At 37.4% G+C, this 13,452-nt stretch overlaps 1 protein-coding gene across 6 annotated transcripts in view; it reads left to right on the top strand.

Annotated features, from left to right (window-relative positions):
• LOC575558 (attractin-like protein 1) overlaps positions 1 to 13,452 on the top strand; it is a 94,530-nt gene that overhangs the window by 69,905 nt on the left and 11,173 nt on the right. For 2 of the 6 annotated variants that reach the window (XM_030985539.1, XM_030985537.1), the window contains exon 21: positions 530 to 684. In XM_030985539.1, coding sequence (XP_030841399.1) covers positions 530 to 684 — 155 coding nt within the window. Of the gene's footprint in view, positions 1 to 529; positions 685 to 4,206; positions 4,480 to 6,533; positions 6,732 to 9,904; positions 10,321 to 12,602; positions 12,738 to 13,452 lie in introns of those variants that run through there. The other 4 variants (XM_030985538.1, XM_030985536.1, XM_030985535.1 and 1 more) reach the window with 4 other exon arrangements.

The raw sequence follows: 13,452 nt of genomic DNA, 5'->3' as shown, positions 1-13,452 counted from the left end.
AAACACTTTTCAGTGTCAAAAAAACCTTTTGTGAACTTTATTGGACTTAAATGTATTTGTTCATTTTGTTCTTATCCATATGTTTTCATGTTTTCTGTTTGGAGCCAGAAGGGTGTTAACTCTGTAAAATGATAGGATATTAATGCCCTACTGGCTTCAAACAGATAATATGCATTCATGAATTTTGGTGTCTATAATTGTTTTCAAATACTTGTAAACGAAACAAATCATTAATGCAAGTGAGATATGAATAGCTTTTAAAGCCTGTCTGCACTATTTTGCCCATGAGGGATTGGACCTCCCAGCTTGGTCACTGATAGGTGGTTATCTCATCAAATCAAGTCTCAATTAACATACGAAAAAGGGGAACATGTGGGACCTATATAGAGGGCACAAGTAGCTGTAAGTAGTGTAGTCCCGCTCAATAAGAAAGACATATAAAATAAGTTATAGCTTGACTATCTGAACGCAGTTTATGTTAAAAATGAAACCATCATTGCATGTTGTCTTGTTGCTGCTTGCCTTGTAGAAGACGTGGAAGGGGAGCAAACGGTGGTCGATGGAATGTACGTTGAATCCACGTACCGCCGAAAGCTGTCTCGTTACGAATACGACTTCAGCATGGAAGGCAACACAACTTTCTACTTCTACCTCTCCAATTTCACAACGCCCATGTCATTTGAGGTCAGAGACATTCTTTTTTTCTATCAAATTGAAGTGAATAAAGTCGTCATTAGGCCTTTAAAAAAAAAAGATGTTGTATTGCCATTTAGGTGCCAAAACATGGGTCTGTCTGTCGGAAAATGCTTTAATACATTTTTTTTCTAAAAAAACGTTGAAAAAAAAAACTTTTTTATAAAACCGACCTTAGATTTCAAGATTTTGGGTTCGGTCGCAAAGGGCAATACAACATCTTTTTTTTAAGGCCTTATCTACGTTTGGGAAACACACTGAAAATGGGAAATAATTTGAAGTTTATAGCTGCCATGGAAATATGAAATCATGTTAAGTTTTCAATGCCCATTTCTTTTATTTGAGATCAGAGACATTTTTTCTTATGAAATTGAAATGAAGTTACTCAATTGTCATCAATATTCTGGAAATATAATTTCTCAGTAAGGAATTATATTCAAGGCTTGATGCCTTGATGTAGAGGTGTTGTGGTCGAGTGGATACGTCGCCGGACTGTCGATCACAAGGTCCGCGGTTCGAGTCCCGCCGCCGCACTAATGTCCTTTGGCAAGATATTGATCTACATTTGCCACACTCCACCCAGGTGAAGTAAATGGGTACCCGGTAGGAATTTATTCCTTGAAATGCTAGAGCGCTATAATGGCAGCACAGCTAAAGCCGGGGTAATAATAATATCCAATATGTCATGCGCAGTTGAGTATATACATATAGAAACTGCGCATTATAAATTTACAATTATTATTATTATTATTATTGTATGCACTGTGTGAATTGTATTAATTTTCTCTTTAAATTCTAGTATGATCTAATTCATACTATCCCCATGTAAATGTGAAAATACAACAATAACAAATCAACATCAATTACTAAATAGATAAATACATTATTGACTCAGACAGAAAACTTACAAACATTTGAAAACATTAACAATATGGGTTCAGAAATTCTGACAGAAAAATTAGCATAATTTACCCCTCCCCCTCATAACAAGTACATGTGTAAGCCCCCGTCCCTTTAAAAATTGTCCAGCATTGATATTTGTTATAAATATATATTTGGTATTGCATTTTGCCTTTCTTTAATTAATTTTGCCCCTGTTAATTTGGTTTGACCCCCTCCCTCCTAATCTATTCAACCTTATTTTAGTTTTGGCCAGATTGCAAAAAACTTCTAAAGTGAAATTGAGCAAAAGAAGATTGTTGCATGATCTTATTTGAGCCTTGCTCTCTTTCTATGTAAAGGAAAATCCAACCTTAACAGCATATTACAAAATAGAAAGCAGGAAAATCAGAGAAGCAGACTTGTGAAAGTTGGAACGAATTCGGACCTGAAATAAGAAAGTTATGAATTTTCACAATTATAATCACTATTCGTACTTGAATTTCAAATTGGTTGAATCGGAATATCACTGTTACTTTGCGCCGGATGACTTTCCCATTTGTTCCCAACAGACAAAATGGCTAAAATGTCAGTTATTCAAAATAAATGACTCTGGAGGCAATTTTCCTTTTTAGAGGACCTGTTTGCTTTCCATGATATATTTTGAGTGGTGCCCCAAGAAAGAAAGAGCTTTGGATAAAAAAATAAATTTATGTTATTTCTGTGCACAATATACAGAAGAGTTGTCTGTGCATACGTCACAACCCCCTGACCAAATTGCCAATTTGAGATGCGCATAGATTTAGTGATCTTACATTTCAAACATTCATAACTTTCTTACTTTCGGTCCGATTTATTTCAAACTTTCGCTATTCTGTTTCTCTTGTATCTGCTTTCTGGCAAACAAAGTCATTATGAAGGTTGGATTGCCCTTGAAAAAGTGTCAAATTATTGGGAAACATCTCATTTTTTTTTAAATGCTGCAGAATTATTTGTAGATAAATGTATTAAGTTGGATATCTTTTGCTCGATGAAAGTTACCAGGTGTAGTTGCAATTCATGCATTTCCTTTGATCTATTTCTGATATACATGTTTATACTCTTTATGTGCTTTTTTGTTCATTCTAAAAATGAATAAGTGCATGAAAATGATGTATATTTTTCCCATCCGTAAAACAGGCAGGTCCTCTGATCAGACGTCTAAGAGTTTCATTGAATCATGGTATCAAATGCAGTTGATGACAAGTGTTATGATACTGATTATCATGAATGGAATACGGAAGATTATAATGAGAAGAAGTGATATTAACATGACAAAAGATTCAATAGCTTTGAATTTTTGTTCTTGTTGAATCAGCAAATTCGTTCATCCGTTTTCTGAGACTACACAATTTTCTTTTTCAGGATTTTGGTACTTTTCAACTTGAGTTTTCTCTCATTTTAGAAGATTTTAGTGATGTATTTGAGATGTTCTTTGCCGAAGGAGAAAGATGGTTCGTCACTACAACAACAACAAAACTGTCTTCAAAGCTAGCATTACCTTGTTATGCTTGAGATACAGCTTTTTTTCTTAATTTCTATTTCTCTTGTCTTTCTTTGCACTGAATACTTTAAAGGAAATCATCATTATTTCATACCGTTTCCTTGAAAGTAGGCATTTTAAGTTAAAAAACTTATTTGCCTCTCGTTGACATTAGGATGAAGAATCCATGTTGGGACACATGTTTAGTGGCGCTGTACAGCAGTTGACGAACATGGACAAGCGAAGGACTCTTTTAGGTCAAATTGATCTTTTCTTTACGACCAAATTTCTACAACTTGGATTTAAAGCATATTTATCAGTCAGTTGGTAAACATCATCGATATGATTTTATTGATATCTAATGAATTGATATTGCCCCTTTTTAAGCTACCTGGAATACCTTTTCAAGAAACTGATATTAATTAGTATTATACTGTATGAGGCCATTGTTATGAAGTGAATAAGTTGTTAACGTTTAACGTGGCAACTAAAAACACCGCTCTTAGCTTTTCAACGGTTTGACTCATCTGAATTTTGTTCTAGTGCTATTTTTACAATTTGACTTGACTGATATTGATATCTTTAATATAGCAAAGCTTCAAAATGCAACAGGGTTATTTGGGCTCTTTCAATACACTTGTTATTGTTTGAGCTGTTACGTGTCTCTTTTTCTTTACGTTTCTTTCTTGGAGGAGTTGTGCTGTTCATGTTTGCCCTCATTAAGTTTTGATGATGATGAGAATGGTTGATGATACCATCTCTTACTATCTATCTTGGTGTCATCTTTCTTTCCTTTTGTATATCTTCTGTTGATACTTTTGTCCTATGTTTGTTGCTGTTCCTTCTCTTCTTTTTCTGCCCATCTCTACTACTAACTATATTTCTTAATGTTTTGTACATATACCTTTTTTGTCTTCATACAATAATTTACATCTTTAGTCAGGATCTCTGTCCTCTCTGTCCCCTCTCTCTCTCTCTCTCTCTCTCTCTGTCTTTCTCTCTAACCTCTTATTCTCCACCTCTTATTTGAACTTTCCACCCCTTCACATGCATTCTCCCAAACCACTGAGCTTCTATCCACCGCAGCACGTTCTCACTTTGCCATCCTTTAGGTCTCTTCAGCGATGACCCAGCCTGATACAGGTATCTTCATGCGGATGTACACAGAGACTATCCCAAGCCGTGTGAACAATCCCACTGTGACATACCCCACCGAAACACAGTCACCTCACGATCGAGAAGGTCATAGGAGGTTTTCCTTCTCCTCCACAAGATATAAACTGACCATCAGTGTGATGGCTATAATCATAGGCTTTTCATGCCTTGTGTCTGGGATCAGGATATGTTGTGATAGAAACTTCTTTCGGCAACGTTCGGGTCGGCGGGTAAGTCCCGATGGGTGTTTAAAGGGTGTGTTCCCACGAAACTTCGTCTCCTGGCATCCGGTTCACTGATCCATACGATTCACTAATGCTCTGAATACATCGTGTGTCAAACTGTTTCTCTTCCTCGCAGTCTCTCTCCTTCTTTCCCCCTTTATACCTTTCTCCAGGTCTCTCTCTCCTCCTCTCATTTTTCTAATCGTCTTAACGGGTTCTTTGTGGTATTGCACTTTATACCTTAAAATCATAAGTAATAACCTGCTATGGACATGCTGGTTGATATATTTTATGCCAAATTATTAAACATTGTCAGGTTGACCAACTGTTCCCCCATTTATATTATACTATTATACCATATGTACTACCTGTGCCCTATCCTTATGAAGGGTTACAACCGATCTTGATTCACATAAAGTCATTAAATCAATTGCAGCTACAATATTTCGAATGCCAAGAATTGTGATTGATATCAAACTCTGCAATTTCTTCACATTTTGATCGCTTCCGTTGATTCAACATTTTGTATCATCCTAATTACTTTACAAGGTATTCTTGAAAACTGTTTGGTTAATTGCCAACTATAAAAGGCCCACTGTACTACTTGTAGCTACTTGCTCCCTCTATATAGAAAACAATGCCTAATCGGTGACCATTAGTTCCCCATGATCTTTTTTTTCCTTATTTTTACTGAGAGCTGAGTTGATGAGATAGCCACCTGTAGGTGACCTTCCTGGGTGGTCTAATCCCTCCTAGCCAAACTACACTGTAGTACATACGGCCTGGTCCTTTTGATTATTATTTTTATCTCCTGTAAACTCATCATCATCATTTAGCTTTCGTATTTTCCCATGCTGCAGAGTTGGATGTTTCATTTCCCTTGTTGCCCTTCTCCAAGCCTTCTGGGGGGCTTTCACAAAACTTGTCATCAGTGACAAATGACAGTTTTTTTTATAAGCTACTGAAATCCTTGTTCCTGATTGTTTATCAGCAGATTTGTCATTGATTTTTGTCATTTGTCATTGAAAAAATACTTTGTGAAACGGGTCCCTGATCTGCAATATCTGCCTGGGTGAGATCAGATGCTCTCATACACGTATATTCTTCTAGTGTCTTCTTTTTGATATTGCAAGCTGGAAATTTCCTGTAAACTGTCCTGAAACTATCAAGTACAAGCCCTAGACAGCTGTAGAATAGATCCATTAGAAATTCTAGTCGAATGAAAAATGAAATCGTCAGTGGGTTGATAAAGAGCAGAGTTCTGGAACCATTTTCCCTTGAGTCTTGAGTCTGACATTGGAATCGTCCTTCTTTTTTATACTGGCTTAGTTGGACAACATCAAGGTGGGTCTCCAGAATACTCGGCTTTTTATGAAAGGTCTGGAAGTTCTCTCAAAACAGTTAGATCAGTGAGGTGGCACACATTTCTGTGGTCTCCTTTGGTTTTATGGACCCATGTAATATGGTTTGTTGTGGTTTGGTTGTTCTGCAGAGTGTTTCCTGTTGTAGGTTGTTCTTTGCATGGCCAAACATGGCCACCTGACAACTCTTGATGATCAGGTTCAAAGACATATCACATTCACTTTACCAAATAAAATTTGTTCAGTCTGAGGCTCTGAGCCCTCCTAATATTGATATTGAGATAATTCCATCTTTCTCTAGAGCTACTTAAAAAACTACAAATATGTCTCTAATAACATTAAGGTTCTTGTTCCAAGGAGGAACCACTTTTGGACGTTGAAGTTTAGCAAGAGCATGGAATAATTTGTTGTCCTCTGTTAGTCCTGGTGGTTATGCTTTAGTCTGTTCCCAAGTGGAGGTAGGATGTGCTTTTATTTGTTCACTTTTAAAAGAAAAGGAACTGTTAGTGCTTCAAGTAAACAAGAAATGCTTGCTGATCTGACCAAAGGCATATTGAATTCCTGTAAGTTTCTCCAAACTAGAAGTATCTCCAAACTATATATTCCCCTCACTTCTGTGACCTGTTAGTCCTGCACCCTTCCTTCCCTTTCTAACATTTCTAAGACCCATTTCGCTAATCCTAAATGTACTTTTGATAGCTCTGCCTAGAAACAAAAGACTGTGTGTCACCAGGTCCACCATGGGAAGATGATCAACGAGACATTGAGGGTTCGCACATTTTTGTGATCCTCTTTGGAATATCCCTGGTGTTCATGGCTATTGTTGTCCTGATCTCCTGCGGATTGTTGCTGGGCAGGATTGGCCTAAACTTGCACAACAGAAGGCTTGGACGGCGGGTAAGTGGTGACCGACGGACTAGGGTTCTCTTCTCAAAGCTCTGTTCTGCTGGCTCTCGCTAGCATATGGCTACCACTGACAAATGATAAAATATACAAGCTCTAAACTCGCTCTGTGTGTCTTTCTTTTTCATTCTCACGTATGATTTGAATCGTGTTTGCAGTCCAAATAGTCAGATATTTTGGCATGTTGTATCATATCTTGCGGAGCTTTGATGGCTAAGTGAGATATCATGTTACTATCTAAGGCCTCGTTCAGATATTAGGCGAACGAGCCTTAGTGTTTCATAACAAGTCATGACATCTCGTGCCATGTGGACAGCAGACATGATTTTTAATAGCACACGATTAGAATCATACAACACTATATCCCCATCCTGCTGTAGACTCTTCTTTGTAATTTTTCCTCTCATTAGCAGAAGTTCGCTGTGAGCATTAACAATCAGAATCATGATAATTCAGCCTATATTACTGATATATGTCTTGATTATGGTATCTCCCTGGTGACTAATACTCTAATACTATTACTACTACTTTTGCAGATGTTCATTCTCAAATATTCAACTACGATATCAACTCTTATGTATTTTACCTAAAGTCTTTGAACTCTAATGCTAATGGGATCATGCAAACCTACTTTAAACCTTTGCTCAGGGGAGAAACATCAGGAAAGAAGCGTGGACAGTTTTCTAAAGGCACTATTTTATCGATCGGTTCTCTTTCATTTATCTGTACTTTATGTATGTGGTTTGAAGGTCACAAGAAAGTGAGATCATGAATAATAAGTTTGGAGCCAATCAGTTGATACATACTGTACACTAGAACCATTTGGTCTTAAGCCATTTGGTCTTATTGCAGTAAACGTTTTCTTCATCTTCACTGTTTTAATTCAAAATTTTGTAATATATTTCTCTCCTATTGTTTTATATCGCTGATGTGATTCAGCAACTCTGATTGCTATCACACTTTTTGCAATAAACCTTTTTGTTAAGTTGTTTTGAATGAATGTGTATGATTTTTGATGATGCTGTTAACTGTGTGCAAAATATCGGTGAACTTTATCACACATATTTTCTTCTATGGTAATTTTGATACTTTTTCTTTCTTAAATTTAAGAAGTGGCATACGTGATTTATGTGTCTTTTTGGATATTTTAATAACTTTTCACCTTGGGCTCTCTCTCCATTTACTGTGTACAGCATGGACAAGTCGGTTAAAATATTTCAAAGAAAATCGGTTGAAAGTCTCATTTTGAGTTATCTGAGTGCCTTGATCAGAGATGAATAGATCTGGATTTGTTCAGTTATCTTGTGTGTTTTCTAGCATGTATTTTTGTGTGTCTGACTCTGGGAGCATTTCTGTGTTTGAATAACTTATTTACTGAGCACCAGGAGATGTTAAAAGGAAACCTCACCCCCCGCCCCTAAAAAAAAGGAGAATTATTTAATTCTTGCCCATTAATCTACAAGACTTTTCCACCAGAGTGTATGAAAGAGGTATAAACTTAAAAGCACACTGTAAAGTTTCTCAGCACGTCATGGGCATCACCATTTTCTGGATAGCGTGACATACTATGCAAAGTCTTTTATCATCTGAATGTAATATGTTTATGTATGCTTTCAGTCTTGAATGATGCAAGGTTTGTTCTTAAAGCCCCACTGTTGGGAGCCCCAAATTTGCAAAAAATTAGATGGGAAAATTTCAGATAAATTGTATCATAATGTGAAAGAGGATGTCATTTAAGACACACCGCTGCAAAGATTTCCCCTCAAAAAATGTGCTTGAAGACAAATATTGTTAAAAGAATACATAATTTTGGTTTTGTGTTGTACGCAGAAACCCTAAGTTTTGTATTCATTCATCAATATTTGACTTCAAACACATTTGTTTTGAAAATCCTTACAGAAATGTGTCTTAAATGACATCCTTTTATGAAACAATTCAAGCATAATTTACTTGGGCTCCCAACACTTGGGGGGGGGGGGGGCTTTAAGAAAAATATTGAATTTAATGGTATCTATTGTTCAGTATCTGGAAAAAAATTTTTGTCTTGGTCTTGCACATGTTTTTCGCATGTCAATATGTATATGTATATACACATATGCTGGTAAAAGTAGATATATTTGCGGTACATTAATTTTCGCGGATTTCGCACTAAGATCAGTAAGAGCAAATTTTAGAACTCACGAAAATATAAGCATGACTGCTTATGTGTGTTTTGAACGGTCTGAATTGCGTGCAACGCGAGTTTAAGAACCTGCGAATATGTTTTGAGGTCAATCATCGTGAACAATTCTCGCTACCCTAAATAGGTACGAAAATCTCGAAATTCGCGAGACGAGGTAATTTTCACTCTCTCGGGTCGTCACTACAACTTCCGGTATAGAGTCCCATCCCAAGTCACGGCCTTCATCCACCCCCATTTTTCAGGGTTCTTACGCTTGGAATCATGAGCCCAGCACTGTGCAGCCTCACAAAAGAAAACCATCGTCACTGATGTCAAAAGACGCAAAAAACAACGAATGAAATGTTCAAATAAACGTTGAAATATTTGCGAAAAAAAAACAAGACCGAGCAGACGACATATTCGGTGCATACACGTTGTGTGGCGACGGCGTTTTAAGTTTGCGCTATCGCGCCGCCTGCACAGGAAGCTGTAATGTCGAAAAGCTATCCCATAATGCATTGCACGTTTTCAGGATTTTCCCCGGATCTCGGCAGAATCGCTATTTGGGGTAGCGAGAATTAATCATGCTCAAATTACAGTGTTTACAGTATACGATGAATTCCAGTAAGTTCTTTAACTCTTATCGTGCCAAGAACACTGTTCTGTGCATGCGCTGGCGTGCCACGCTCACATAATTGGGTTTCTGGTGGCTTGCCATGCACACATAAACGCTCATTCGCTCGCGTGTCACGGACACATTTTCGTGCATAAGTACACACGCTAATTGAACCTACCTTAAATTAACGTGGCACGCAGAGGATTAGTGGCTGGCACAATAGGGATTAGCACTGTGGCACTGGGTGATTTGAATGGGGGCAGCTTAAGAGTTAAACTAGAAATTCCCTTCACCTCTGTGACCCGGTAGACCAAGTCCTGCACTCTTTCTTCTGCTATAAAGACCCATTTTGCTATTTTAAATCTTCATGTACTTTTGAAACATATGTAGCTGTGCCTAGAAACGGAATACTGTGTGTCACCAAGTCCATCATGGGAAGATGATCAAGGAAACATTGAGGGCTCGCACATTTTTGTGACCTTTGCTGTAGCCCTGGTGATCTTGACTGTTGTTGTCTTCTTCTCCTGTGGGATGTTTCTGGCCAGGATTTGCGTTAACTTTTGCAACAGAAGGGAGGGACGGCGGGTAAGTGGCGATAGACTTCTGCAAGCTCTGTTCTGCTGGCTCTCACTAGCATATGGCTACTAGCGACAAATTATAAAATACACAAGCTCTAAACTCACTCTGTTTGTCTACCCTGTCTTTCTCCTTTATTCAACAGCAAACATGATTTCGAATAGGCCATTTTCCTAATGTAACCAAACTTAATGCATAAAGTCTTTGTGAAGTGCCTCCATAAAAATTATTTCATTCACCTGATAAGAATAATAGTATTTCAATAGACAGAATCCGAACTGCATAGATTAAATTGTTGCCAGGTAGGACAAACATTATGGATTGACCTACCTAGCAACACCTAATATTATGCAGTTTGCATTCTGACTACCGGTATTGAAATACTCTCATTCTTATCAGGTGAATGAAATAATTTGTATCGAGGCACTTCACAAAGACACATACATTAAATTTGGCCTTACGAAAATGGCCTATTGCATACGATTAGAATCATACAACACTATATCCCTATCAGGATCCTGCCGTAGACCGTGCTTTGAATTTTCTTTCTTTCATTGGTAGGAGTTCGCTGTGTGCAATAACAATCAGAATCTTGATATTTCAGCCTATATTACTGATATATGTCTCTCTGTACCTCGTGCCTAATACTCTCATACTAACTGCTACTTCTCAAATATGATATCAGCTCTTGCGTACTCCATCAAAAGTCTTTGGATTCTACTGCGTTCATGGGATCAGGGAAACCTACCTTTTCTTTATAGGGGATACACATCACCAAAGAAGCTTGGACAGTTGTGTAAAGTCATTAGTTTTGGGATTGGTTCTTTTTCATTTATCTGTACTTTATGTTTGTGGTTTGAAGGTCATGAGAAAGTGAGATCATGAATAATAATTTTGGAATAAACCACTTCCCAGTAGTTAGGTTGTTATGAATGCTATTGGATTAAATTGAAAGTTAGACTGAATGAATGTGTGTGATCGTTGATGATGGTATCTTCTGTGTGCAGAATAATTTGATGGTAATTTTGATGGTATTTCCTCCCTCATTTATTCAATTTTTTTTTTAGCATAATGTAAAGTTTCTAAGCACGACATTGTCATCGCCATTATCTTGATAACATGAGGTACTATGCAAAATCATTTGGATGAGGTTCCCTTTGAATAACTCTATGTAAAAGTGTGTATACATAAATGAATGATACATGCAAATGTGTTCATTATATGATCTATCCGCAAGTTGGTTAAGGCTGGTACTCAGCAAGTTATATTGCTCCTCTAGATTTCAGTATTGAATGATGCAAGGTTTTTTCATGAGAAATATATTTAATTTGATAGTATTTATTGTCCAATTTCTTGAAATTGGTTCTTTTTTTCTTTTCTTTTCAATCTAATTTTATATATGGTGATGAGGGGAATACCCTTTTAATATATAGGTAGTTGATATTGTCTTGGTCAAGTGGCGTGCATCTTCATCTACATGAGTCCTTCATGGTTGATTTTCACCAGGATGTACAACGAAAAATTGATGACATGATTGAGTCTGCGGTATGCACTCTTCTCAGACTTTAGTTGTATCTTTGTCTTAATTGAAAGAAATCACCTGTCTTTATCCATTTTTTTCTCTTGTAGGTCTATTATTTTTCTTCCTATTAATAAGCCATGTACCGGTACTGTCTATATTCTGAAGTCGTCTATACTTTCCTTCAATATTTTCTGCTATTTTTTTTATTTTTTTTATTTTTTTATTTATTTATTTTTTGAGGGGGGGGGGGATGCAGATTTATTAAATACACATTTTTAGATAAGCAATGTTTTGGGCCTTCATTTTGAGAGTCTTTAATATGTCAATTCTATTTCTATTGTAATGATTATTAGTTTTATTATTTTGCTTTACATAGCCTGTCGTTTTCATAATTATTTCATTATTAAAATGATATCTCCCCAAACTAGTAGCTTCCCATGAAGGTGAATTGTTTTATTTTGAGTCAAATGCTGATCAGCCCCAACCAAATTGCTTTCCAACTGAAGTTACTCTGCCTATCCTGACCCAGATCCCCCTGCAGTACAGCGGGGACTTCCAGGACGTTCTTGAAGCCCTGATTGTCTTTGTCTCATGCATGGTGCTCCTCCTCGGTATCATGACGTTCACCTGGCGCATCTACCAGCACCTCGAGATCCGACGCCTCCGACAGGTAGCGTAACCGCACCGGGCGGGGCCACCGCCTACCGGTGCATTCTGGGACCTCGCATGGCACGTTTTCCAGAGTACTTTATAGAGAATGTTCTCCCGCACAACATTGCATTGAGGAAATCTTCTTGACCTTACTAACTCTTGTTTTATTATCCAACTTTTAATAATACAGAGCACAGTCTAATCACCTGCATGGTATCGAAAAACACAAGAGCATAGCTCTCTACCGTATTCAAAACTCGTTTATGTGAGCAAGTTGAAATATGATTTGTCTTTTTGCCTTTTCCCCCCTTATGCCTTCCGCATTCGCTAACACGTCAGGTTTTATATGTGGACATGCAACCAGACCTTCTACATTACATAGCGGCGGCTCTCGGTGCCTTCATTGTTACACTGCTCCTATTTTTTATGGGCGTTCGTATACAAACTTGTTTGGTAACACGCCGTGAACGGCAGGTAAGCCAGCCCCCTTTCTCTTCTGGATACGTCCTCGTCTCGAGGAAGTGGATCTTTGTTCAAAAGATTTTGTATCAATCAACGATCCTCGTTGACAGGTGTAACGTTTTTGCTTCCTTAACTAATCAACGCCTCTCGTGCTTTCGGGTGTCTTTTGCACATTCTTCTTTCCGTTATATAACCTATTGCACCCAAACATTCATGTCTCTGGTGTGGTGTGATATTTTGATACTTTGTCACCACTAACCGGTTGATGTTTTTTCTATTTCTGTTGCAGATAATGTCATGTACTTACTTAAAAATCATCAGCACTTGCTATTCTGTTTAATCCACTCATTTCTCTCTACTTGTGGTTGAAAGTTTTGTAGCAGCTTTATTTTTTTTTCTTTTCTCCATCAGCCTTTTTTCCTTAAACAGGTTCCAAGTTATGTAACATATATCCTGCTTTCTTTTCAATGGAAGATTACTGCAGAATCATTTTCTGTCTTAGTCTTACTCTCCATATGGCTAGGAAATAGAAGTAAACAAAGACTGCATATAGTATAGGTCTTTCAAATGCTTGAATAGAAAGAAGAAGAAAAAAAATTAAATGGGCTTTTTCCCAACTTAAACAAAAGGTTCATTTTCTTGAGGGTGTAGGCAGGTCATGATCTGACCCGCAATCATGCTCCTGTTATTTTGTAGGTCTCCTTAAAGATAAAGTAGAATGCAGATT

The sequence above is a fragment of the Strongylocentrotus purpuratus genome, unplaced genomic scaffold (assembly GCF_000002235.5).
Source record: "Strongylocentrotus purpuratus isolate Spur 01 unplaced genomic scaffold, Spur_5.0 spur5_scaffold_15, whole genome shotgun sequence".
Lineage (NCBI taxonomy): Eukaryota > Metazoa > Echinodermata > Echinoidea > Camarodonta > Strongylocentrotidae > Strongylocentrotus > Strongylocentrotus purpuratus.
This window is presented reverse-complemented; position numbering and strand designations above follow the sequence as displayed.